This window comes from Vidua macroura, chromosome 6 (genome assembly GCF_024509145.1).
Source record: "Vidua macroura isolate BioBank_ID:100142 chromosome 6, ASM2450914v1, whole genome shotgun sequence".
NCBI classification, from domain to species: domain Eukaryota; kingdom Metazoa; phylum Chordata; class Aves; order Passeriformes; family Viduidae; genus Vidua; species Vidua macroura.
This window is the reverse complement of record NC_071576.1, coordinates 57,372,889-57,398,359: the sequence shown is the minus strand read 5'-3', so window position 1 is coordinate 57,398,359 and position 25,471 is coordinate 57,372,889. Positions and strand designations below refer to the sequence as shown.

At 51.9% G+C, this 25,471-nt stretch overlaps 1 protein-coding gene across 1 annotated transcript; it reads right to left on the bottom strand.

Annotated features, from left to right (window-relative positions):
- Positions 1–19: 19 nt before the first annotated feature.
- Positions 20–24,284, bottom strand: NUP160 (nucleoporin 160). The gene is made up of 35 exons (XM_053980659.1): positions 24,068–24,284; positions 23,684–23,894; positions 22,535–22,757; positions 22,374–22,452; positions 21,044–21,158; positions 19,865–20,023; positions 18,916–18,993; positions 18,272–18,369; positions 17,590–17,674; positions 17,291–17,359; positions 16,583–16,666; positions 15,967–16,137; positions 15,783–15,882; positions 14,486–14,651; positions 13,835–13,950; positions 13,569–13,729; positions 12,332–12,465; positions 11,990–12,060; positions 10,353–10,512; positions 9,828–9,897; positions 7,027–7,125; positions 6,684–6,803; positions 5,928–6,023; positions 5,739–5,833; positions 5,008–5,104; positions 4,813–4,918; positions 4,535–4,695; positions 3,950–4,010; positions 2,733–2,843; positions 1,633–1,756; positions 1,324–1,425; positions 955–1,096; positions 642–767; positions 463–567; positions 20–381 (listed from the first exon to the last, which is right to left on the bottom strand). Exons 1-35 carry the CDS (start codon positions 24,268–24,270, stop codon positions 295–297), a joined length of 4,185 nt encoding a protein of 1,394 aa, XP_053836634.1. The 5' UTR covers positions 24,271–24,284; the 3' UTR covers positions 20–294.
- Between the last annotated feature and the right edge of the window lie 1,187 nt (positions 24,285–25,471).

Here is a 25,471-nt window from a genome sequence, read left to right as displayed (position 1 = left end):
CCGCATCCTTATGCACACCTCAAATAACACTTCCATTTTATTAAAGTTGATCCAAAAACATACCAATAAATAAAAGAAATTCCCAACAGTTCCATGTCTGGAGGAGGCAGAGAGCAAGGGGGTGTCATGGCCACACACCCCAGCTCTGTTGCTCACCCACTGCCCACAAAAGGGACAGTGAGGGGACATGCCCTTTGGTACTCCACCTCCCCGAACTGGATCCTTATGGAAAAACAACAGGTAAAACCAGCACCGCGGGCTGGGATGGTGACGCTCCTGGGGATGTCACCTGGACTAGGGCCGGCAGTACAGGCGCTCCATGGTGGCCACGCTGACCTTCTGCTGGTAGTCCTCCATCCTGTCGTTCAGCTTGTCATAGAGCTGGGAGACACAGGAGTCACGAGGGATCCCACCCTGTCCCACCACCCCTCCCATCCCGGTGTCCGGGAGCCCGGTACCCACCACGACGCTGTTCTCGCTGGCGCTGCTCTCCCGCAGCGCCTGCAGCAGCTGGTCAATGGCAGTGTAGGGAAGCCACATCGTGGGGGACGCTGGGGACAGAGGGACCTGGAACGGACAGGAGCCTTCACATCATGTCCCCAAGGAACATCCCGCCACATCCCAACAGCGGGTGAGCTCACCTCGATCCCAAAATACTGGTGACCTTTGCCCAGCACAGCATCCACGTACTCCAGGACCAAATCCACGGCCTCCTCCAGCAGATCGTAGTTCAGGTACAGGCGCAGCAGCTCGGCAGCGTCCACTTCCTGCCAGAAAGAGGGAAACTCAGCCAGGGAATGTGACCAGGACTGGGACCACGCTGAGAACCTGCTCTGAGCCTTGGTACTGGGCACAGAGCACCTGGCAGGTGTCCATTGGAGTGAGGGTGATGAGGCAGCTCTGGGGCACCTGGAATTTTGGGGTTTTTGGGGACAGCTGTCTCCCTGTTCTCACCTTGTATCTGTTAATGAGCCAGTTGGGCAGAGGTATCCCGTGTGCCAGGAGCTTGTTGATGACACAGCGATGGTACAGGCTGTTCTGGGATGGGTAACGCTCCAGGTAGGATGACAGCAGCCTCCAGGCTTCATCTGTGGCACTGCAAGGAAACAATTCCCCGTGGAACACGTGCCAGCAGCTCCTGCCCCATCTGTGAGGCCACGGTGTGCTCCAAGTGATGTCGGGACAGGGTGGAAGCACAGCTCTCCCCACATCCCGTGCCCAGAGTTCTGGCCTTAGGAGTTTTAAGGACCCGTGACCCTCTGGATTTGCACAGAGCTCCTGTCTTCAGACCCTCCTCCTCCCAAACTGTGGAGATAAACCTACCTGGACTCCTTGGTGGTGACCAGGGCTGAGAGTTGGTTGGCTGCCAGCCAGTCCCAGGCCTTTGCCTGTGCTGCTTCACCTCCCAGCTGGAGCTTGATGCACCTGCACGATCAAAAGCCATGGGAAGGTGGGTCCCTCCAGAGCCCAGCCCCTTCCCTCTAGCATCAAAGCCACCCCTCGCAGGACTACTCCCAAGGAACAACCCAGCTGGCCTGGCAGGGAAAGAAGGCTCTTGGGCAAGGTCCATGCCCAAGCCCCTGCATCCCTCCAGCCCTGTGTTCCCCGAGGTGGGAGGGCACCAAGACATACTTGAAGGTCAGGCCCTCAAAGATGGGTGTCAAGGGCAGCTTGAAGGTTTGGCACAGGGTGATGGCTGAGTCGAAGAGCCCGGCCCGGACCAGCAGAGACACCGTTTCCTCAGGCGTGGAGTTGCCTGAAGAGGAGGAAGAGCAGGTAAAGCCTCTCCAGTAACACCCCAGCGCTCACCAGGGCCTCGCTCGGTGTTACTCATTGAGAGATGCAGCAGCAGGGCGCCAACAGCCTCCAACACCCCCGCAGCAGTACTCCTCGATCCATGGCTGGAGGCTTTCCTGGCCTCCAGAGCATCCCATGAGCCCAGTAGCTATCCCTGAAGGGACTGGACAGAGCAGCTGTGACCCACAGAGCTGCTCCTGATGGAGCTGGAGAGGGACATGGGTAGCAATACATGATAGGCAAATGCTGCTGCTGTTGAGAATCACTGAATTGTTAAGGTTGGAGAAAGATCCCCAAGATCATTGAGGTTAGGGAAGGGACAGCCTCATCACAGGCTTGCATCCAAGCATACACATTCTGCCAGCACAGGAACTGTGGCACTCGGCTCCCTGCGTCACCACTCTGCCCTCAAAGCAGCTGTTCCATCCTTTCCCTGCAATCCCGTGCTGGGAAGTCACCTCCTCCTGACATTTAGAGGGGAAAGATGTGGACATGTTGTGTAACTTGTACCAGAGATACTAAAATACTCCAGGTGGGAGAGCTACACCTTCCTGCTTCCCAGAAAGGAACAACTGTCACAACTTTTTAACACTGTTCCATGAAGCAGGATTGTCCAGGAAAATAAATTATTAATCAATTAAAAAGGCTGGACTTTATGATCTTGGAGGTCTTTTCCAACCTTAATAATTCTATGCTTCCATTACTTCCAAAATGCTTTTTTTCTCCCAACTCAGAAGTTCATCCCATCCCCACTGCAGACCACCAGAGCTTGGAAAAGCCAAAAAAAAATATGGAAAACTTGGTTTCCCTGATGTGCATCTCAGACCCTGCTGAAGTCAGTGGCTGGATTTCATGGTAGAGATGGGAATTTGATGGTCCCTGGCAGCTTCTGGGTCTGCCTCTGGGACAGGACAGAGTGGCTGAACCCCCCTCACCTGCCACAGCTGCTGCCGACACGTCGTGTTCCACCAGGGTGAGCCGGATCCGTGCCAGCAGACATTCCCTCTCCAAATCCTCCAGCTCCAGGATCTCGATCTGGCGAGTGGCTGGAACAGATGGATACCGAGCTCTCAGTACTTCAAAAAGGGCTCTTTGGGCACTGTGCAGAACGTCATGGAATCACAGGATGGTTTGGGCTGGAAGGGACCTTAAAATTCATCCACTTCTGTGGGCAGGGACATCATCCACTAGACCAGGTTGCTCCAAGCCCTGTCCAACCTGACCTTGGACACTGCCAGGGATGGGCAGCCACAGCTTCTCTGGGTGACCTGTGCCAGGGCCACCTGCACAGGGAAGGATTTCTTCCCAACATTCCATCTAGTCCCACCCTCTGTCAGTGTGAAGCCATCTCCCCCTGTCCTGGCACTCCATCCCTTGTCCAAAGCCCCCCTCCAGCTCTCTTGGAGCCCTTTAGGTACTCAAGAGGCTCTGAGGACTCCCTGGAGCTTGTGTAAAAGCATCTCCACACCCCTCTGCCATGCTAAGAGAATTTGTACCCCAAAAAGCACCAAAGGAATGATCAGGATTTTGCTGACTCTTCCCTGCTCCCTTGACTGTGCTTATGTCCTTGATACCATCGTCCAGCTCCTCCTCCTCCAGATGTTAGATAATATTTGGGAACAGCTGCTGCTTTGCCTGCCAGGTACATGCCACAAAAAAAAAAAAAATCTTCAGAAAGAGCAGGTTTAAAAATACCTGACCTTAAATTTTCCTACTGGAACACTGAGGATAACCTGATCCCACATCCTGGGCTATGGCAGACACAGGCAGAGCTTATTCCCGACAGGATTTCCAAAGGCACAAACAGCCTTGAAAAACTAGAAATTGCCTCAAAAAGCTGGTTTTGTTTTAAATTACAAGTTACTTCCACTGGAAAAAAAAAGTGCTGTCAAGGCATCAAGCTGTTAGGAGCAGGCACAGGAGCTCCTTGGGGAATAGCTGCTTCCTTGGGAAAATTGCTGTATTCCTTGGGGAACAGTGGCAGCGTGCTGCAACTGGGAGACACTGAGAGAATTAATTACCTTAAAATCCCACAAATTATTGATCTGGTGGAGGCAGGAGCTGCCCTGAGCCATGTACCAGCTCCCATGGGAGCTGCAGAGGGGCTGTGGAAATTCCAAAGGCATGGGAAGGACTAGGACTGGGCACTTACTGGGAACAGCCATGCATTCCCCATCGTGGCTCCTCTTCGGGGATGCTCCCGGGCGCTCGTACTTGCAGGAAAAAGCAGAAAGAGGATTTATACCCACCTGGTTTCTGAAGGATAAATCACTGATAGGATAAATCCCAACAAGAGCTCTCCATTTCAAGCTTTGCTTTGGACCTGTGCAGGCCCTTGGGAATTCAGGTTACTTTATCCCCAGCTATCAGGAACATCAGAATCAGGTGACCAGGCTGCAGCCACCACCTCCCTGAGTCCTGACTGGGATTTGAAACACAACCCCTGTTACACACTTACTCTCCTCTGGACTGGTGTGCCAGCTGTTCACACTCCCCAAAACATTTGCTGTCTTTAACACAAGGTGATGTACTCCCACATCTATCCACCAGCCCATTCCCAAAAGTTATCCTGCTTCCCCCCTGCCCTAAAAAGGGGGGAATGGCACAAGGGTAACGGATAGGGTCAATGAGCAGAGCAAGACAGTTGGTCACAAGCAGCAGATGAAGAAGTCCAATGTCTCTGTTCCCATCAGAAAGGATTCTGGAAGCTCCTTTTCAGGAAGCTCAGCATTCTTACCACAGCTCCAGAGGCTGGCTGCACTATCCAGGCATATTCCGGGCGGATCAGCCGCAGGCAGTTAATGGCAGCCAGGAAACAATTTCCCTGTTTCTGGAGCCCTCGGAGCGTCCGCACCTCCCTGCCCAGCCGCATGCCGTACTCAAACATCACTGTTCCAGCTGAAAACAGGGAAAAGTGCATCAGCCAACAGCCTGGAGAGGCCACACACCTGGCAGGGGCAGGGAAAGAGTGTCCCAGGTGGGTGGGCAGGTACAAGGTGCCATCCCAAGCTTTACCTTTCCGGTAGTTGTGCCGGTACACGTGGAAGGCGTAGAGCAGCTCGTAGTAGTTGTGAGTCATCAGATCCACGGCCCGAGCGTGGGACTCGATGATCCCAACGACCTGCAGCACACAGAGGCTCCAGTGAGTCCATAATCCCTTTAAAGGGAGGGTTGTGCCCCCCCCAAGCCGTGATTCCAGCGCAGGATTACCTCATTGTGCAGGTTCACGTAAGGAAATTCCACCAGGTCCTGGAGCTGGGATCGCTCGCAGAGAACCACCACTAGCTGGCGTAGGCAGTCCAGCTGCCTGCAGAGGGAAGCACAACCCTTTGGAGGAACAGGAATAAACCCAGAAGCAGGAACAAACCCGGGATTTAAGCCACAACAACCACTTTGTGACAAGCTCCTGCTTCCGGATTAGCTCTGCAGGTTTTCTCCTGGCTTAGAACCAACTTAAACCTTCAGGTTTCTCCTGTACTGGAAACAGAGATCCTCTGGAAAGGCCTCTCAGGAGGGCAGTCTCCCTCCTTCAATTAGTTAAAAAGCATTCCTATTCCTCCCCTGTTATTCTAACATTTTTCTCTGCTAGGATAAAGCTTTCCCTACCCAGTTCACTTTCCAAACTGAAAACTCATCACTAAATCTTTTTATTAAACAAAATCAACTAGGCTCCTACAGCTTTTAAACATAGACGACTACACACATGATCCTTCAGTCTCTTCCCTGTTTTTCTTCCTCCCATTTTCCTCTTTTGAGAGGGTGCCAATCCCAGGTGTCCTTCAGATGAACATCCAACAATGAACTCTACATTTTTAAACCCACCTCTACACATCAACTTAACATAGTAGTCATGCCCTCCCCTAAAGTGTCATTTCCCTTTCAGTTTCATGGAAAAATGGGACCATGGACCTCCACAACAAAGGCATAAGCCTGTCACCTACCTGCCTGGATCTGGGTTTTGTGTTAAGGCTACATATGCTTCACTGTTGTGCCCCAAATCCAAATGATGTTTGAAGATGCAGGTCCTCAAAGTAGCCTGAAAACAGCACAAATCAGTTATAAACCCAGCAAGAAATTCCTGTGGAAGAGGTTCCTGAAGAAACAGCTTGCTGAGAAAGAAGTGGCTGTACCTGGCTTCTCCAGTCATCTGCTGATTCCATGATGGCCAGGGTGGCCAGCTCGATGACCAGCTCTGGCAAACCCAGCATCTCCAACAAGCGAAGGACCTGGAAGGCAGAAAGGCGTTTGTAGTGTTTTATTTTAGGAGCTCTTCCTGCCCCTAAAGATATTTAACGAATTAGACATTAAAGGGGAATATTTGGGTAAATTGCAGGGATCTGGATGAAATCCCAGCACAACAGGACCAGGTCATAGCTTCTCTGGAGGATTCACCTCTGTACAGGGGGGATTTTTGAAGCATTTCAGCATTAATAATTAGTTTCTGGATCTTAAAGCCAGGGAATCCCTCTCCAAAAGCCCAGCTCCAGGCTTGAAGCCTGCCTGAACCACAGCATTATGCAGAAGAAAGAGCCTATCTCAATTTAAACATATTCATTTTAATTTGCCTCAGAGCTTAGTAACCTTTGCCTTAGGCGGCATCTTACATCAAGCCTGGACATGTCTGGCTTCTGCTTCCAGCATCTGGATCTCATCCTGCCTTTTTCTGCTGGATAACAAAGTCCTTGGCTATTAGGAAACCAATAGGTGGAAAGTACCTAAATTTCACATACTCAGCTTGTCATTACCCCCAAACAAAGAAAAGAAAGTACATGTTTCACATTCCAAAAGCTAAGTTTCCTGAGGCTCAAATCACTTCCCACAAAGCCAAGGATCAAGCAGGAATTCCCTCTCCAGTGTGGTGTCAGTTTACCTGCTCAGGACCTTACCTTGTTGTAGTACTGCAGGCGTGGCGTGGAGACCACCTCACCCTCCTCAGGCTGGATCAGCCTGTCCAGGAACTCCTCTCTTCCCACCTCAGAGGCAGCTTGGCAGAAGCAATCCAAAGCCTGGAAGCAGACCTGGAATCAGCTCACTATCCCCTCAGGTGACTGATCCACCTGCTATACAGGTGAGGGGACAATACCACCTGTCCCAAGAGGAGCCCCATGCTGCTCCAATCCCATCCTTTTCCCAAAGGAGGCAGAGCTTGGGAAGGATGTTTCCTGTGCACCTCCCCCTCCCAAGGGAAAAGGTCCCAGACCCCGGGAAGGAGATGAGGGAAGGCCTCACCTTGTGCCCTTCACCCATGACAAGGTAGCATCTGCCCATCATGAAGCAGCAGGAGCCCATGTTCACATGGCACCATGGCTGCAGCAGTCGGATATATTCCTACAGGAGAGAAGGAATGGGAGTTTGGATTCAGGTCAGCGCTCGCTCGTGATCTGCAGGCAGCCAAGACCAGCAAGTTTTTGGTGGCTCCTTTAGCTACTGTGTTCAAATCCTGCTTCTCCAGCCCCAGGGTTGGTCTTTCCAGCCCCAAAGTCCCTTGGATGCACTGATCATGAAATCCTGGAATGATTTGGGTTGGAAGGGACCCCTTATGCCCATCCAGACCCATGTCCCTGTGAAAGGCAGGGACACTTCCCACTAGACCAGGTTGCTCCAAGCCCTGTCCAGCCTGGCCTTGGACTCTTCCAGAGATGAAGCAGCCACAGCTTCTTTGGGCAGCCTGTGCTACGGCCTCAGCTCCCCTACAAGGAAGATTTTTTTCCAATACCCCATCTAGCCCTGCTCTCTCTCAGTATGAAGCCATTCTCCCCTGTCAGTCTTGGTCCTTGTCCAAAGCCCCTCCCCAGCCCCTCCTCTTTAGGCACTGGAAGAGGCTCCCAGGAGACCTTGGAGCCTTTATTTTCTCCAGGCTGAATATTCCCAGCTCTCTCAGCTCTCCAGAGCAGAGCTGCTCCAGACCTGTAAGGGGCAGATATCCCCCACATGCTCCTGGGAAAAGAAATGCTCTGAGCAGCTCCAGTGTCTGTATGAAGCACTTCAGAAGCAGCTCCCAACAGAGCTCCAAAAATCAGACAGGATTCTTCCTACATCCTATTGCAGGGAACTGCAGGGGAAATGTGGACAGAACATGGAGAGCAGAGCAAAGACTGCAGTACAATGGGCAAGGCAGGTGCTAGAAGGGGAATACCTGTGCAGGAGAGGGCCAGAAGCCAAGGAAGCACATGGATTATAGCATATGGGAGGGAGTGCTGATGGCACTGAGGGCACAGACAAAGAGAGATGACCCAGCCTGGGCCTGTGCCAGCACAGCATCCTCATCATCCTTGGAGAAGCAGCCATGTCCTGCTAGCAGGGCCATGGCACTCAGCAGGAATTGGGAGGAGAAACCAGGACTTGGAAGTCAAGTCACTTCTACAGGTGGACAAACCACCAGCACCTCCTGCCTCACCTTTCCTGGCCGTGAGCCCTCTCAAAACCACGTGGTAACGTATCCAGGGCCCAGATTCACTCCCTGGATTAGCAGCTACAAGGGATAAATCCTGCTCCAGCTTGTCACACACAGTGAGCAACACAGAGAGGTTTGGCCCATGTCCCAGGCCACTGCTCTGACACCAGAGTGCCCCTGTGCCTGTCTCCTCCTTGCAAGGAGCCTCCTGTACCCCCACAGTTTGGGTCACCATGCTCACAGCAAAGCTACTGTTATCTCCCTGGGGTCAAGGCACTTAATCCACACTTCCGTGACCACCTGGGATCAGGGAGAGGAGCAGAAGGCAGTGGGGAGGAGGAGGAGCTGGGCTCTGCAAAGATAAAAGCCTGGAGGAGACACCAGTGAGGCGAAAGAAATGCGAGGAGATTCAAAGCCTGCACATATGCCAGGAGGGAGAAGATGCTGCTCCAATCTTGGCATTTCCTGGCTCAAAAGCTCTGAAGAATTGAAATTCTTCTCTCAATTCTTCTCAGCAGCAACACAAAAGGAAGCAATTCAGCCCCCAGGTATGAGGGGCTGGGAGGATAAAAGGTTCTGCTGAAAAACAGGTCGTCACTAACAGCCTGCCTGGCCCTGGTGCCTCCAGGAATGCCCAGACAGGGATAAAGCTGCAGATCACATGGAGCTGCAGACAAGGAATTGTGCAGGTCAGAACTCGAGCACAAGCAACTCCAGCTGCCAGGAGCACAGGGAGAAAGGTGGAGGAACAGTGATCTGAAATACAGCAGTCTAAAACCCCTGGAAAAGCAGGAGTTCACCATCTCTGCAACTGGGATGCCAAGAGCAGCCAGAGATGGAATCATGACAAGTGTTTCTCATGCTTTATTTTACTAATAAGGACATTTAAGAAATAGATGAGCCCTTCCTGGGCTGAAGAAATCCTTCTGAACCCAGGTCCCAGGGACAATCATGGGCAGAGGTGGTACAGGAAAGGCTGTGGGCACAGCAGCAGCCAACAAGCTCTAGGATTGCTGGGATATTTAAATAGGCTCTGCAAAGATGTTTCAGGAGTGTGGCATCACACAGTCAGAAAAGCCCTGGGAGAATAAACTCCTCCATGGAAAGGGAATAGCATAAACCTGAGTATCTGGATGCTCTTGAAAACAGATGAAAGAGAAAATGCAGAAGATTATTCCCCCATGGCAGGGGAGTGGAATGAGATGAGCTTTAAGGTTCTTTCCAACCCAAACTGTTCTGGGATTCCACAATCTTAAATCACTCCCCATCAAACACTCTGTGGCATTGTCTCAGCTTAGAGAACAGTGATTAGGGGTAGTGGTTTTAAGATAAAACAGGGGAGATTCTTCCCTGTGAGGGTGAGGACACCCTGGCACAGGTTGCCCAGAGAAGCTGTGGCTACCCCATCACTGGAAATGTTCAAGGCCAGTTTGGACAGGGCTTGGAGCAACCTGGGATAGTGGACAGTATCCCTGTCCATAGCAGGGGATGGGCACTGAATGAGCTCTGAAGTCCCTTCCAACCCAAACCATTCCAGGATTTCATGACTAGGGGAAAGCAGAACTCCAGCACTTGGAAAGATGATATTTTAGGGAGTTTTCCAGCACCTGTGAGAGGGCTGGTGTGATGCACTCACCTGGAGCTGGGTGTACTGACAGCTCCCCATCAGGCACTCTGGGAAGAGGAAGCTGGGATTGCTGGGCCATCTGAGCAGAGGTTAAGGAACACAGGAGAATCCAATCTGGAGAGCTTGGAGAACTAGTCTGGAAGCCAACATGCCTCTCCCGCTCCATTTGTAGGGGGAAAGGAGAGAAGATTAAGCTGCTGTTTATACAAACCATTATTCTGTAATAAGATTTATCCATATTAGAACGAAATCACCAGTACATCTAATCCCCAGCTCCTGTTACCCTTCCAAATCCCCCAGCATCCCACCCCACCAAGTCAAGTAGTGAGAGCTCAGGAGCTTAAAGTCAAAAACTCAAATCCTTTATCATGCACCTAAACAGGATGAAATCTGTGAAATCTTAAAATACCCACAAATCCCATTAATGCCAACAACCTCACTCCTTTGGGAGATTTGGCTTGGAAATTTAGGCATGGAAAACTGATTTTGGAATGGCAGGAGGCTCAGTGGCAATGGATTCATAGCCAAGGATACAGGAGAGGCAGAAAATCAGCCACTATTGAGGTGATAAGGTGGGGCCAGTTCAAACTTGTCTCAGCCAAAGAGGTGTTTGGTTGCAGGAAGAGTCGGGATATGATGTGTTTTCTGGCCACTTCCTGAAAGAAGAGCTCCACGATTGTCTGAGGGCTGGATACTAAAAGTACAAATTAAAGGAACAGTGAGTAGAGAGCCTTCAGAAGAGAACCCAGGTTTTCCACCCTGTCCTTTGCTCATCAGCCCAAACAGCACAGATTAAGTCAGGGCAAACCAAAAGTACGTTCCACACTCTAACTTGTTGGTTTTGGATTTCTCCTGCTGTCTGGTTCAGTCAGAGGGAGCAGCAGGAGATCAAAGTGCCCCATCCTGCAGTGTTTATTAACCACAGTTCAATTAAAACACACAAAAAAAGGGCTCTGCTCCCTCTCCACTTGTTATTCCCAGCCCAGCTGCAGCTTTCCAGCATGACAGGGCTGAGGGAGTGCTGAGCTGGCTGTTCTATTCCCTCCCTCCTCATTCCAGCACCCCAAAAATCCCCCCTTACTGACTGTTCCCAACGCCTCTCCCCAAGCTGCCACCTCCTTCCCTGTGTTTCACATATTTCTCCCCAAAGAACAGTGGCCAAACAGGACTTTCCTCACGAGCCAGCCAAGAAATAACCCACGACACCAGCACACACAAAGGATGTTTTCAACTTCCCTGACATTTCAGGCTGCACCCAGACTCTCCATCAGGGAGAGCTCGGGCTCTGAGGATCACCGATGTCAGAAAATGGAGGAAGCTCTTTCCCAGCTCACACATGGCACTGCTGCCTGTTTGTCCCAGATTTCCCCAGCTCCCTCTGAAGTAGCTCAGCCTCCAAGTGCTGACTAGTCACAGCAGGCTCTTACCTGCATGTTTCCTTCCCATCCCTGTTCACCTCCTCCCTCTGGAACCACTTCAAGGCCCACATTTCCCTAATTAAGCAGCCTTATATTCTCCCAATAAAAAACTAACCCAAAAGTTACATCTTTGCAGCAAAACTTAAAAAATATGAACCAAATATCAGCTGCAATGTTTTGGGGAGTTATTTCCATATTTTCAAACAGGTTTTGAGCAAGTACTTCTACATTTTCTTGCTTCCCTGAGCTGCTGCCCTTCGTTGCTGCAGGGTAAAGGCTGGAGAGTAGGACAGGTTGGATGGAGCAGGTTACTCTGAACAACTCCAGCTAGTGCAAGATGTCTCTGCCATGACAGGGGGTGGAAGAGGATGAGCTTTAAGGCTCTTCCAACCCAAGCCATTCCAGGATTCTGTGACAGATTTGGTCTGAGCTACTACAGCCACTATAAAGGACACAAGGGGTAAGTTTGGCTGATGCTGCCAGGGGTAGAATGGCAACTTTTTGTCTCTGTGAGGTACACCCATCCTTCTCAGGCTGAGAGTAAAGCACTCTCAGCACTCCAAGATCCTTTGTTGTTGGTTTGTTTGGGTGTTTTTTTTTTTTTTTTGTGGACAGCCTGACAAACATCCCCACTTAAATCAGGGTCATTCAACCACACAGTCCATTAGCTGCCTGCATAAAGCACTTCCCTCAGGTGGCAGAGACAGGCTTAAATAACAGAAAGGGAGAGTTGATGATCCATGGACACCTTACCCAGTTTGTGTGGTGTCAGGGCCGTGGTGTCTGCTAACTCCAACACAGAGAGATGCTGCAGATTAGATTCCCTGGGGAAGAAAGGAGCCATCAGTGAAGAGACAACAAAACGCCTCCCGCTTTAACTGTGCTCATTGTTCAACTCCTACAGAGCGCAGAACAGCGAGGCCTCACAGGGCAGATTTAGCACAAGGCAGAGTCAGCTCAGAACATGGAAGGGAAAAAAACCCTCCCCAGTGCTCCTGGAGTGATACTCCCACAGCAACCACCTGCTTTCCACATCAGGAAGGGCATTTCAGGTGGATTAAGGAGGACTCTAAGCCAGGTCAGGTAGAGACTTACAGCGTGTCCACAGGGACGTCGGAGGTCAGGCACTGGCTCGCCCACCGGATCAGGAAGTAGGACAGCAGCAGGGGAGAGGTGCGGTGCAGCAAGTCCTGCTGGGACTGGAAGAGCTGTCCCCCTCCCAAAACCATCTGCAAGGAAAGCCCAGAGCTTGGCACACTTGGAGCAACAGCAGGACAAGGGCAACCAGAGAGGTTTGTGTCAGGCCCAGCTTGTCCCTTCCGCAAACAGCAAGGTGCTTAACAGCCTGGCAGGAACTCAGCCCTCCCAGGGAACCAGCAGGACTCTTGTCCCACGTCTGGAACTGTTCAAGGCCAGATTGGAAAGTGCTTGGAGAAACCTGGCCGAGTGGCAAATGCCCCGGCCCCTGTCAGGGGCTTGGAATTAAACAGTCTTTAAGGTCCCTTCCAACCCAAAGCATTCCAGGATGGACTGAAATCATGGCTTTGCTGCAGAGATCACCTCAGGGTCTCCATAAGCTCCAGCAAAGAGCACGAGTCACAGGAGATGAAACAATCTGAGCTTTTGAAGGACACAGGTACATCAAGGTGGGAAAGCAGCAGGTCACATGCCTCATGCTCGGGGAGAGCCCAGCTCCAGAGGGCACCTTGCAATGCACCTTAAATGCTACCAGGATAACCTTATCCAGGAAAGAGGGATTTTTTTTCAACCAGGAAACTCCTGACTATTTCTAAGCAAATAATATTGGTTTAAACAAGGCTGTCCTTGTGTGGGGACTCATTCCACATCACTGTGTTCACCCAAAGCAGCAGCACCATGCCTCACGTGGCCTCAGGCCTGATGGGACAGACCCAGACCAGTCCATCCCACACTCCAAACACAGCTACCATCGTGGGGGCTGTTTGCTCTGGCTGGAGAACTTCCAAGGGGCTGAAACTGCAGCCTTGGAGTGCACTGCCAGAGAATGGCACTGCCATCGCTGCTGGGAGAGGGACAGGGGAGAGCTGGAAGAGCTGCATGTGTGCTGATTCACACAGGAGGCTGGAATCCATGCCCTCCTCCCACAAATACAGCTTCACTTCCTGCTTCCTGGATGTTCATCGAGGAATAAAGGGAATTAGGCTGCTTTGCTTAGGAAGACAAAAGCAGCTGGAGAAGAGCAAGACCTGCCCAAGCCTCGGGCTATTCCAACAGCCTTGTGGGAAGAGACAGCTCCACCCTGCACCACCAGCAGAACCCCACAGGATTCCCAAGTCCCAGGAGCTGTACTCACAGGATCTCCGAGGCGCAGCAGGAGCTGCTGGAGGATGAGCAGGTCCCGGCAGAGGAGGAAGCGGACGGTGCAGATCTTGGCCACCCCCCCGCACACCACGTGCGCCGCGGTGCTGCTGCCAAACAGCTGGGACAGGCTCATGCGCAGCGCCAGGTGAGGAGCTGCGGGGAAAACCACCAGGTGAGGCAGGAGCCACACAGGCAGGAACAGTTCCCAGGATAAAGACACTTCCTAGCGTTTCCCAGGAGCCAGCAATGAGCTTTCACCTCTTTCCATGTCAGCATCTGTCTCGTAGTCCATCTCTCGGATGAGCAATCCAATGGCATGGATGGGGTTCCTGATCTCCTGCAGTTTGCTGTGGATATCCTCCATCACATTTTCCCTGCAAAATCAAAAAGATCCTCATCATCACGAACGGCAACCTGAGGTTCCAACTGAAGAGGGCTCCCTTCCAGTGAGGATCAGTAGCTGATCAGCCTGGACATTCCTAACTGGAATCCTTGGCTAGCTTGTGAGTTTTATTACAGCGCCTGCAGGGACCGGTCTATTTATTCCACTCCCTCAGGCTACCAGGAAATAACAGCCAGATAGTTGGCATTCCACAAGGAAGCCATTTCGGTTAGCACAGGAACCACACAGGACCACAGGGTTTGATCAAGGCTCTGACCTTTCCCTACTGTCTCCAGGCACTTCTTTTCACACCTTACAGGAATTTGTGCCTCTTCTGCTCTCTAGGTTGTGGATGGAAGACCCTGCTAACAGCACCAAACCACGGTCTCCCATCCCTGGAAAAGTCTCCTGCAGCACAGGCCAAGGAGCCCACACATCTCAAACACACTTGGATGTCAAGCAGGGACAGCTCTGGACAATCCCAGCTCAGCCACTCTGAGAAGCTTCTGGAAAACACATCTCCTTACGTGTCATTAGCTATCAAGTCCTCCAGGATCTGCTCTGCAGCCTTTTCTGGAGGCTGGAGGCGGGAGCAAGCCATTTCCATGATGAATGCCATTTCCATAGAAATTGATTCTCCAATCAGGCGAAGGCACTGGACAAGACAGACAACATCACGAGACATCTCCAAATCTGCAATGAAAGAATCTAACTGTGTATTTTCCAAGAGATTTCCAAGGGAAGGTGGGAAGACCATGCAAAAGCCAGTTAGTTCAGCTCCTATCACCAGTAACAGCAGACTGGTCCCAGTTCCCTGTGCCAAACCTTCCCCAATAACAGTGAGGCTGAATTATAGCTCAGGAGTTAACAAAGGAAAGATTTGGGCTTTATTATTCAGAAAATAAAAAATGATGCAACAATAAAAAAATGAAATTCCCTCCAAGGGATCTTTTCCAGCCACAGGTTGAAAGAAAATAAGTAGTGGAAAAAAAAATATATCCTGAAGAAAATGGTTCAGTTCAGCTCTGCAATCCTTTATGGGTCAGATTTTAAATGAAATCCCATATTTTGAGACCATGACTGTTTAAAACAGTCAGGGAAGGAACTGCTGGGGCTCCCAAATCCAGCCCAGGCCTCCACCTTTCATCCCTCTGCTCCACAAAAAGCTCAACCAAACAGATGACGATCCCGCTTTATAAAAATATATAAAAATCACTCAAGCATGAAAGTGGAGCTTAGGTAACATTTTCCATTGCCTTTTTCTTAGTGAAACGGCATTCCAGGGCCAGCAAAGCACAGAGGGCACTGTGGTGACAATATTAATGACATGTTTTCCATACTCTGGCATTCACTTCCTGGAGACAAGGAACAGCACAGCCCTCTCCACAGCTGATGTGAAAACATCTCATAAATCCTGGAATGGTTTGGGTTGCAATGGACCTTAAAGCCCATGCAGTGCCACACCCCGCCATGGGCAGGGACACCTTCCACTACCCCAGACTGCTCCAAACCCTGTCCAACCTGGCACTGGACACTTCCAAGGATGGGGCAGCCACAGCTTCTCTGGGCACCTGTGCCAGGGCATCCCCACCCTCAAAGGGAAGAATTTCACCCAACCCAAATAATTCCATGATTCTGTTGGCAGCCTTGACACTATTTTCTAATTGCTGGTGTGAGCATGATGGCAATTTTCACAAAATAAGTACCCCTGCAAAGCCAAAATAAAACCATCTCCATGCAGCTATGGATCAGGAGCTCTTCAAGGGATGTCTATGGAAGCTCCCACATCTCCGACAGGAGGGAAGAAACTCCATGTATTCTCACCTTCAAAGATGGCAGCATCGTCCTCAGTCAGGAGGTGCTCATTGGAGAGGAGATAGAGATGATCAACCAAGGAGCAGGGCACAAGGAAGGACATGGAGCCCTGAAAGGTGAGGAGAAAGTCCTTGAGCTTCCCAAATCCTCTGGAGAAACTTGTTCAGGGAATCTCACCACCACCCAGCCTCACCTTCTTTAGCAGGCACACCATGCTGGTGTAGGGGTTCAGGTGCAAGGCCAGGGGCCGGGAAAGAGCTTCCTGGTATTGCAGGCAGCAGGCATAGAACTTGGACCAGAATTCCACCTGCAGCTGCCAAAACTCCTCTGGGGAGCACTCATATTCTGTCACACTGGCCTGGAACTGGTGAGGGCAAAACAAGGGAATCAGGAACAGCCAAGTGAAATAAAAACAGCATAAAACAAGTGAAATTCAGACCCAAAAATAACATAGGGATCTCTCAGGTAGGTCTCCTAATAATTGTTATTTGGATTATTTGGAAGATAATCCCTCTGTTTTGGATTCGCTTCCAAAATGACGAGCAACCGCTCTGCATGGTGGTGGTCTGGGCACCGTGTGATGGGTGACCAAAGTGCACACAGGGAGCAGAGAGAGAACAGCCAGGATTCCAAGATCCCAACAGGGAAAGGAAACCCCAGGCAGGAAGGATGAATACTTGTACTTTTTAAAAAGTTACATCATTCCCTTTGGAGAAATAAAGGATAAACCAAGGCACAGGGTCATCTGGCACCTAAAATATCATGACACCACATACCACACAATATCCTGGAAGGAAAATCCATCTCACCTCGTTTTCCACAGCTAAGGTGACTTCTTTCCTTAACTCATCCCATGTCAGATCCATGTGCCTCTCAGTTCCTTGAGAAAAGATCTGCAAAGCGGCACAAGAAACTTGGATTTTAAGGCAAAATAAAAGTCTCACCGAAGGTTCAAGCAGCACTCAGGTAAAGCAGGACAAGAGCGTCAGCCAGCACTTTGTGGGATGGAAGTGTTAAAAGAAATGCTAAATTTGGGATACACAGATGTGTGGCAGTGGGCAACCACTATACCTCAAGGGATTTAAAATCCATGAGATGTGGCACTTGGGGACATGGGTTAGTGGTGGTCTTGGCAGTGCTGGAGGGAACCATCAGATTCCACCATCTCAGAGAGCTTTTCTGACCTTAGTAATTCCATGATTCCATGACATATCCTGACAAACAGCACCACAGGGAGCTGAGTCCCCATTCTCCTGGCTACATCAGCAGGAATGAAAAACAAGCACAGCAACTTGCTGTGCTATCCAAGGGGGAAAAAAACCAATTATCTGGATTCCAGGTTCTGTCTCCAGCTGTGGGCATGCAGCAGCTGTAGCACAGCCCAGCAGCCATCAGCTCGCTCCAGGGACTCCCCATAAAAACATGCTTGGCAAGAGCTCCAAGGAATCCTGCTGCCTCACATCTAAAGGGCCAGGAAGAGGATGAACAGAGAGCATCCCAAATTCTCCCTCACTTACCTGCAAAGCCTTATGGATAGCTGCATTAGTGAACCGACCCGGCATGAAGAGATATTCCAAGTAGATTTCCTGCAAAAAGATCATAACTTAAGGAAGCTCAAGGATGAGGAGAACATTTAAGGTGCTGTTTCTGGTCTTTCCTCCCATTATCAACGTCATCCCCTGGATCTGTGTTTCTGTCCACACCCTGCTCCAACTTGGCATCAAAAATGGCTTCCTGCACACTCCTGACTTTGTTTATTCCAATTTTCTCTCCTGAGCGACCTCACTATTTTTTGGATCTGTTCTACGGTGCTCACCCTGGGGTCCTGATCCTGCCGGACCGTCACCTCCTCTTCAGGGAGTGGCTGCACAAACACCTGGTTCCACTGGCCTGCAACATTCCTGGAAGGAAACAAACCTTGAATCAACTAGGCATCCACCTGAACCAAACCTGTGGCTTTCATCAGCAAAAACAGCCCTCTGGATGTGGAAAAGGAGGTTTGTGCAGTGACAAGGGACAGATTTTGGCAGGAGAGGTTACCAACTGTGGCATTCCTAGCCATAAACTGATGGAACAAGTTGAAATTCTTCATTTAAATCAACATTGTTCCCCGTCCCACAAGCTCACTTGCAACTCCCAGACTGACCAGTAGCAGCTTCTCCTAAAATTTGGACACTCGCAGCATTTTTCCTCCACTGTTCAACTCCCTGGCTCTGCAACAAGCCACCTTCTCAGCTTTATATTCAGGGATTGTCCTTTCCCATCACCATCTCCCCACAACATGTTTTTTTCCTGGAAGGGACCACCTGGTTGTTTTGAAGGAGCTGTGGGGAAGCACAACGCTCCCTCTGCCACACTCAAACTCCACTTGCAGCAATCCTGCTGCCTGGAGATTTACATTTTCCATGTTCCAGCAGCCTGAGTGTAAATCTCTTAAGTTGAGGAGCTCTGTCAAGGTTTTCCTGCAGTTATCCCAGTGATCCATGCCCAAAACTCACTGCTCAAAGTTGATGTATTTCACAACAGTTTGGTTCTCCTCGTTGTGCCACAGTGCCCAGATCTCAGCTGAGGTTAAGGCAAAGTCAACCAGAGTCTCCTAGGAAAGAGGAAAAGAGCCAATTTCCTTTCTTATCCTCCAAATTAGAGTACAGCAGAGAAAGGTGGGAACTTAACAACAGCAAAACATTCCCCTGTGGAATTTAACAGGCTTTGGGAATTGTTCAACCCAGAAAAGAGAAGGCTTTGGGGTGAACTAATTGCCCCTTCCAGTAACTGAAGGAAACCTACAAGAAAGACGAACAGGGACTTTGGACAAGGGCTTGGAGTGACAGGACAACGGAGAACAGCTCCAAACTGAGAAAGAGGAGATTCAGATGGGATGTTGGGAAGCAGTTGTTCCCTGTGAGGGTGCCGAGGCTGCCCAGAGAAGCTGTGTCTACCCCATCCCTGAAAGTGTCCAAGGCCAGGGTGGACAGGGCTTGGAGCACCCTGGTCTAGTGGAAGGTGTCTCTGCCCATGGCAGGAGGTTAGAACAACAAGATGAGCTTCAAGGTGCTCCTTCCAACCCAACCATTCTGTGACTCTGTGATTTAAATCCCAGAGTCCAGGCCTCTCCCTCCTGGGGCCAGGCCCCAGCTCTCACCTGTGAGGAGAACAGGGATGAGATGTGGTCAAGGCTGTAGCGGTTGCTCTCAGTGCTCACCAGCTGGAAGACACAAAACTACAAACACACCTCATAAATCATTTCCTGAAGGACTAAATCAACACATCTCATGGAATATCAGCATTCCAGTCCATCTCCCTGCCTGGTGCTAGGGGTAACAGAACCCAGAGGACAAGAGGGGTGAGCTGAGCACACCACTGGACCCTCTGCACAGATATCCTGGCTTCACCCTTTTCCCTAAGGACACTCATCCCTGCCTGGACCCAAAGGACTCTCAAGTCTTTCCAAACACTAAACTTGAAAAACTGTAAGACCACCACACCCAGCGACCACAAGATGTGGGAAAAGAAGGGGACTAAGGTGGGAAAGCCCCATTTCCTCAGCTGCAGGCCCAGCTCTGCATGTTCTTCCCAGAGCAGAGCACTCGTGGGACAGCAGGACTCAAGTTACACACTCTTGTTCTGTGTGGAAATTCCCTGGAGAAAGGGATAAGCTCTCCAACAGATGAGCCTGGTTTGTGCCGTCCTTCCCCTCCTGCTAAATTTATCGTTCTCCACGAAAAGTTCACCCCAAGTTACAGAAGCATCCACACGCTCCCAGGAGCCTGATGTAAACACACCACCAGCATTTCCATGCTTTAAGCTCCTTTTGGACCTTTCCTTTTCCCACAGCACATCCACGCTTTCGGAGCAGAAGGTAAACAAGTGAACCAGCCCTCACGGATCAGCTTAGTTACACAGGGAATTCCACTCCCAGAGCTTGGGCACACATATCCCCCAGTGCTGTGAGGGGAAAAATGTTTATTTAGAAACCACTGATCGCTCCACAGGGTCACACATGAAACTTTTCCCTATTTCTTGCCTTCCAAACCCAAGTCCTAGGGGAAGGACTCCTCTTCCCACAGCCTGAAGAGCCCGTGGCTCCATACCTGCCCTCGCTTGGGAGCGTGCATGTAGACTCCCAGGTACAGGCCCAAGGACTGGGAGAAGGCCAGGCGCAGGCGGTGCCCGGTGCCGGCCGCCAGCCGCAGGTCCCTGCTGACCGGCATGAATTCCAGCAGATCCGCCACCATCAGGCACATCTGATCCTGCAAACAACAAAAGTATCAGCAGAGCAGCTTAGGAAACATTCTGGATGGAGAAACTGCTCCTGTCCTTCCCCTTCCAGACAACATCTGCCACAACAGATGTTAATTAAAGCTCCAAACATTTACTGAACCACTCCTTGGCTTCTCCCAGCTCACCTGGACCCCCTTCCCACAGGCTGCCGGAGCCCAGGCATGTAGGATAAAGCTTCCCCTCCCTCCCACAGCACATTCCAGTGCCACTGAGCCGTGAAAGCACCGTGCTGCTCCATTAGCTCTGGCACTCGATATCTGGAGCAAGAGCCTTTTATTAACTTCCTATTGACAAAGACACTTTCATTACTACTGAAAGCAGGAGAAAATCCATTTGGGATGGCTCCTGGGGCCTCAAAGCACTCCTGCCTGCCTTCCCAAATGCTCCAGTAGGTCTGGAAACAACCCTTATCCCAGGAATGTGTATGTTGCAGTTGAGACGGCCACACATACGTTGCATGATGAGACACAGAATAACATCATGCAACATCAGAAGGTTTCAGCCCATGCAGAGTGTCACCACACCTCATCAGAAGGCTTCAGGTGTCTGCCCACACAGAGCAACATCACCTCAGAAGGCTGCAAGCATCTGCTCATCGTGTCCTTCAGCCCAAACTTTTTTACCCCTCATGTTCATGCACTGCACCTGTGTGCCCTCTGTTCCCTTTGGTGGTTGCTCAGTGCCCCTGGGCACTCCATGGCTCATTGCTGTCAGTGCTGCTCACCTGCTGCTCACAGCTGGACCCATTGGGGATGAGGCTCGGCCCCAGCCCCATTCCTAATTCCCACAAACTGTGTGCCTACAGGAATGAGGCTGGGCAGGAAACCCCTCGCTTCACAGACAGACACCACGACTGCTCTCACACGTTGTCCCAAATCCCAGTGTGGAGAAGCCACAGACACAATTTAATGGGAGACAGAGCCATGCCAAGCACACACCTGTAATTCCTTGGGCTTCATTTTACTCCCCCAAACCCAGGTTCTGCTCACCTTGTAGGACCACATCCGGAGCTTATGGTCCTGGCAGAGGGCGAAGAGGAAGGCATCATGATCCAGGCAGTGCACAGAGAGGCTGACAGGCACATCCGAGGGGCCGCCATCACCTCTGGAAAACCAGAGGTTACATCAACACCTTCAAAGAAAATTCTCCATCCCTGGAAGTGTCCAAACCAAGCCTGAACACTGGTCTAGTGGAAGGTGTCCCTGCCCTAGGCAGGGGGTGGGACTGAATGAGCTTTAAGGCCCCTTCCAACGCAAACCGTTCCAGGATTTCACAATTCTAAAATCATGGCAGGTGCACAGATCCAAGCCAGTGGGGTTCCACCACTGTGCTTAAGTCCAAATAAACCGGTAGGTGAGATCAGGAGAAGGGAATGTTTCAGCACCCACACAGCAGAGGATCCCACCACAGCAGTGACACCCAGTTCTTCACTTGCTTTGGTGGAACTGAAGCACATTCCCACTTCCCCATCCCCAGCCTGGTACTTGCAAAACACAGGTGAAGGATCCAGAGGGAAAAAAGGATCCAAGCAGCCCCTGGCATGGATCCTGACAAGGATCCAAGAAGCCATGAGCAAGGATCCTGACATCTCAAATGGTGCCTTAGCTTTCTTATTTTTCAGATTCTGTACTGCATTAGTATATAACTCTGAACTTCATATGAAATACTAGCAAGTTCTCTTCACAGTTTAGTTAGACAAAACAATATTTTTCCAGCCCAAGAACCAAGGACACCATTGGAGCTTCAGGTCCAAAAAGTAAACAATAAAGAGTAAAAAAGTAAACCTTAAACAGCAGCAAATTGAGGAGAGCAATCTGGCAGGACGGATCCTGCCAGGATCCTGCTAGCCCCTGGGCAACACTCCCACAATGGTCAAAGTCACTCAGGGCATCAAGGGACTCACTCCCACTTCCAAGAAAAAGGCTCTAGGATTCAGCTGTGCACTCTAAACCACCCTAACAATCCCAACCCACCACGGAGCATCCATGTGATCCCCACGTAACCTCTGTTCATCAGGAACATGCCTGGCTCCTCAGCACCAGGGCAGAGTAATCCCTAATCCATGCTGGCTGCGAGCCACATCCTGGGCAAATCCTTGGAGGCCAATTACTAGAGAACATATTCACAGACACATGGAACAGCAGGACCCTGCTAATCCAGCATTCCACTCCCAACTTCCGTACACTGATAGCTCCTGTGACCCCGTTAACTTTTTTGGGTGGAGTATTTATAGGGGCCTGTGTGACTCAAGCTAAAAATTCCAGGTGAGGGGATCCAAAAGCCAAAATTAGCTCTGTTTATCTCTCTCCAGGCACTCACCTGATGGCAGTTGGCATCCAGCCTGTGAGGAAACGCTGCACCACCGAGCTCTGCTTCAACTCCACGACAGAAACACTCCCTTCAAAAAGAAAAGGACAATCAAAAGCGAAGATCAAATGAAATTCCAAGATGGGAGAGGGGTTGTAGTGCCCAATCCTTACCAGGAGCATCGGGAGGAGGCAACTTAAGGACAAAGATCCCTCCTGAGGCAGAGGGAAGGGCGAAGAGAGCCTCTCCCTCGCTGCTCAGCCAGGCCGCGGAGGCCACGGAGTTGGGAGCCAGCCCCGGCACGCTGGGAATCACGTAGTAATTGGAGGGATCCCTGATGTGGATTTTGCTGATATCTGTAAACACGGACTGCACTTGGCTCTCCGTTATCAGCTCCTGTGGGGAAACAGGAGAAAACAGCCTCAAGTTGTGCCAGGGGAGGTTCAGGTTGGATATCAGGGAAAATTCCTTCACGGAAGGGGTTATCAGGCACTGGAACAGGCTCCAGTGGTGGAGTTCCCATCCTGTGGGGATGTGCTGCTTGGGGACGTGGGTGGCCTTGGCAGTGCTGGCCTCCATGATCCTAGAGGATTCCATAAAACATCAAATCCTGAGCACATATATCTAAGGAAATAAAAAACCACCAGACATCGATGGAATGGCAACTGTCTCCTTGATCAAAAGGATTTTTCCAGTAAAAAATCTCTGGCATAGCTCAGAGAAAACCACTGGTCACAAATCCCAGGAAGAGCAGCTCTGCCACAGCACAGGGTCATCCCTTGGGAAAGCTCTCCGGAGCCTTCTTGGAGAGAGAAGCTCTCCAAGAGAGGAGAGCTGGTAAGAAGCAGGCACAAAAGGAAAAGTCAGAGCAAATTCAGAGAATCACAGAATCCTGCAATGGTTTCAGTCAGAAGAAACCTTAAAAACCATCCAGTTCTAACTCACATCCATGGAAAGATGGTAAATGTGATATAAACCCTGCGTAGGATCCACGTGCCACATGAAATACAGATTCCAACCTAGGCAAAACCAGCCTGCAGCTTTCTCAGCTGAGGAAAAAAAAAAAAAGACAATCCAGCCAGGAAGGGCTCTGGAAAAGCTGAGGCTCATTCCCAGCAGCAGCTCAACTCCAGTGTCACCACAGTCCACACGACACAGGCTAAACACCCAGCCAGTTCCTGAGCAAAACACGGCTAAATTCCCCAAACCTCCACTTTTCCTCTTGTTCCCGATGTATTTTGGGTCAGCTACCCCCCTCCCCAGCCCTCCCTGTGCTGACGGGGTCGCCTGCCCCGGTCCCCGGCGGCATTCCCGGCACTCACGCTGCGGTAGAGGCGGGCGGGGTGCGGGAGCAGCAGCCGGTGCACCGTCTGCGCCGTGAGCAGCAGCACCACCAGGTGACTCTGCACCTCGCACAGGTGGATCCCGCCCGGCAGGAACGGGCAGCCCTGGATCCGCAGCCGCACAGCGTTGTTCAGCAGGTTCACGTCCAGGGACTCCTCCACCAGCTCCACCGTGTCCCCCGACGTGCTCCTGCGGGAACAGAGGGGCAGAGCTGAGGATGAGGAGGGTCTGAGAGGGGAGAGAAGGGCAGAGATGAGGATGAGGATGATCTGAGGGACAGGAGGGTCTCAGAAGGGTGAGACGGGAGAGGTGTGGATGAGGAGGGTCTAAGCGAGGCAAAGCTGACGGGGGCGTGCACTCACCATCGCACCCAGCGATTCCTGGTGGCGGCCCCGAGCTGCGCGCTCTCTTGGTAGCAGAAGCCGCCGGCGCTGTCGCCGTAGCGCCCGGCGGGGAGCGGGGCGATGCCGGGGGGCTCGAAGAGCAGCTCCTGCGGGGGTCGCGGCGGGGCCCGGCCGGCCGCGCTCAGCTCCAGGCAGCTCCGCGCCGCCAGAGCCGCCGCCATCTTGGGCCGCCGCGTTCCCGCCTCGGCCGCGCGGGGCACGACGGGAAGGGGAGGGAGCGGACGCCCCCTGGCGGGCGGGAGGACGGGGGCAAGAGGGAGAGGAAGGGAGGAGCGGGCAGGGGTCGGGGCGGGACGGTGCGGAGAGGGCCTGGGGAGAGGGATCTGGCATGGACATGTGGGAAGGGGACTGTGGGGAGAAGGTAAAGGGGGATTTGGGGAAGGGGTTTGAGGAGGATCTATGAAATCTGGGGCAGGACACTGGGGAACAGGACAGGAGGTCTGGTTTAGTGGGGGCGTGTGTCCTCAGCAGCACCCACCCTGCCAGCTCCCGACACCCACCTGTGCCCGTACCTCATCCCGGCCAAGCAGCCACAGCCGCCTTCCCGGACACGTCCAGCACACCGGACCCAGCCACTGGCAGAGCCCATATTCCCACGCTGGTGAGGGCAGTGGGGACCCCACCATCCCATGGATGCCACACATCCCCCCACAATACCACACAGTGGCAGTGCCAGCGCTGGGCCTGGCCAGGCTCCCGCTCTGCTCGGAACAATCCGGCCTTTGAGCGGATCCAGTGCCGGCGCACGAGGCGCTGCCCGTAGAATGGGCCCATTCTGGTGGCAGGTGCCGTGAGGGGCCGGGGGCTCCAGCTGGCCCCCAGCTTTACTGGGGGGGTTGAAGCCCCCCGTGTTGGTGTGGGGAGCTGGCACACAGCTGGATTTGGGGGCTCAAGTGTCACGGCAGAGCCAGGGCCGTGCACCAGTCATGGACGGGCTGAGGTGGGATGGAGGAGCACTGGGACCAGGCCCCACCCACGGGCATCCATCCTGCCTTGGCACCGAGGGGTGCCCTGCACCACCCCGTGGCTGGTGGCAATGGGTGTCTATGTCTCTGTCTATGTCCCCTCGGGCAGGAATGGGGGGTGCCCATGGCTGGGGCTGGGTCTCCTTCGGGTGTTCCTGTCCCCTGAGAAGGGACCTCATGGGTGACCCGGTGGCTGCGGGCTCCCGTCCACCATGCTGGGTGCATGCCAGGACAGGATCAGGACCGTCCCAGGGACCGTATCGGGACTGTGCCTGGACAGTACCGGGACTACGCCAGAAGCACGCCTAATTCTGTACCGGAACAGTACCGGGATCGTGCCAGGACCGTGCCGGGACAGTACCTGAACCATCTCTGGACCGTACCAGGACAGTACCTG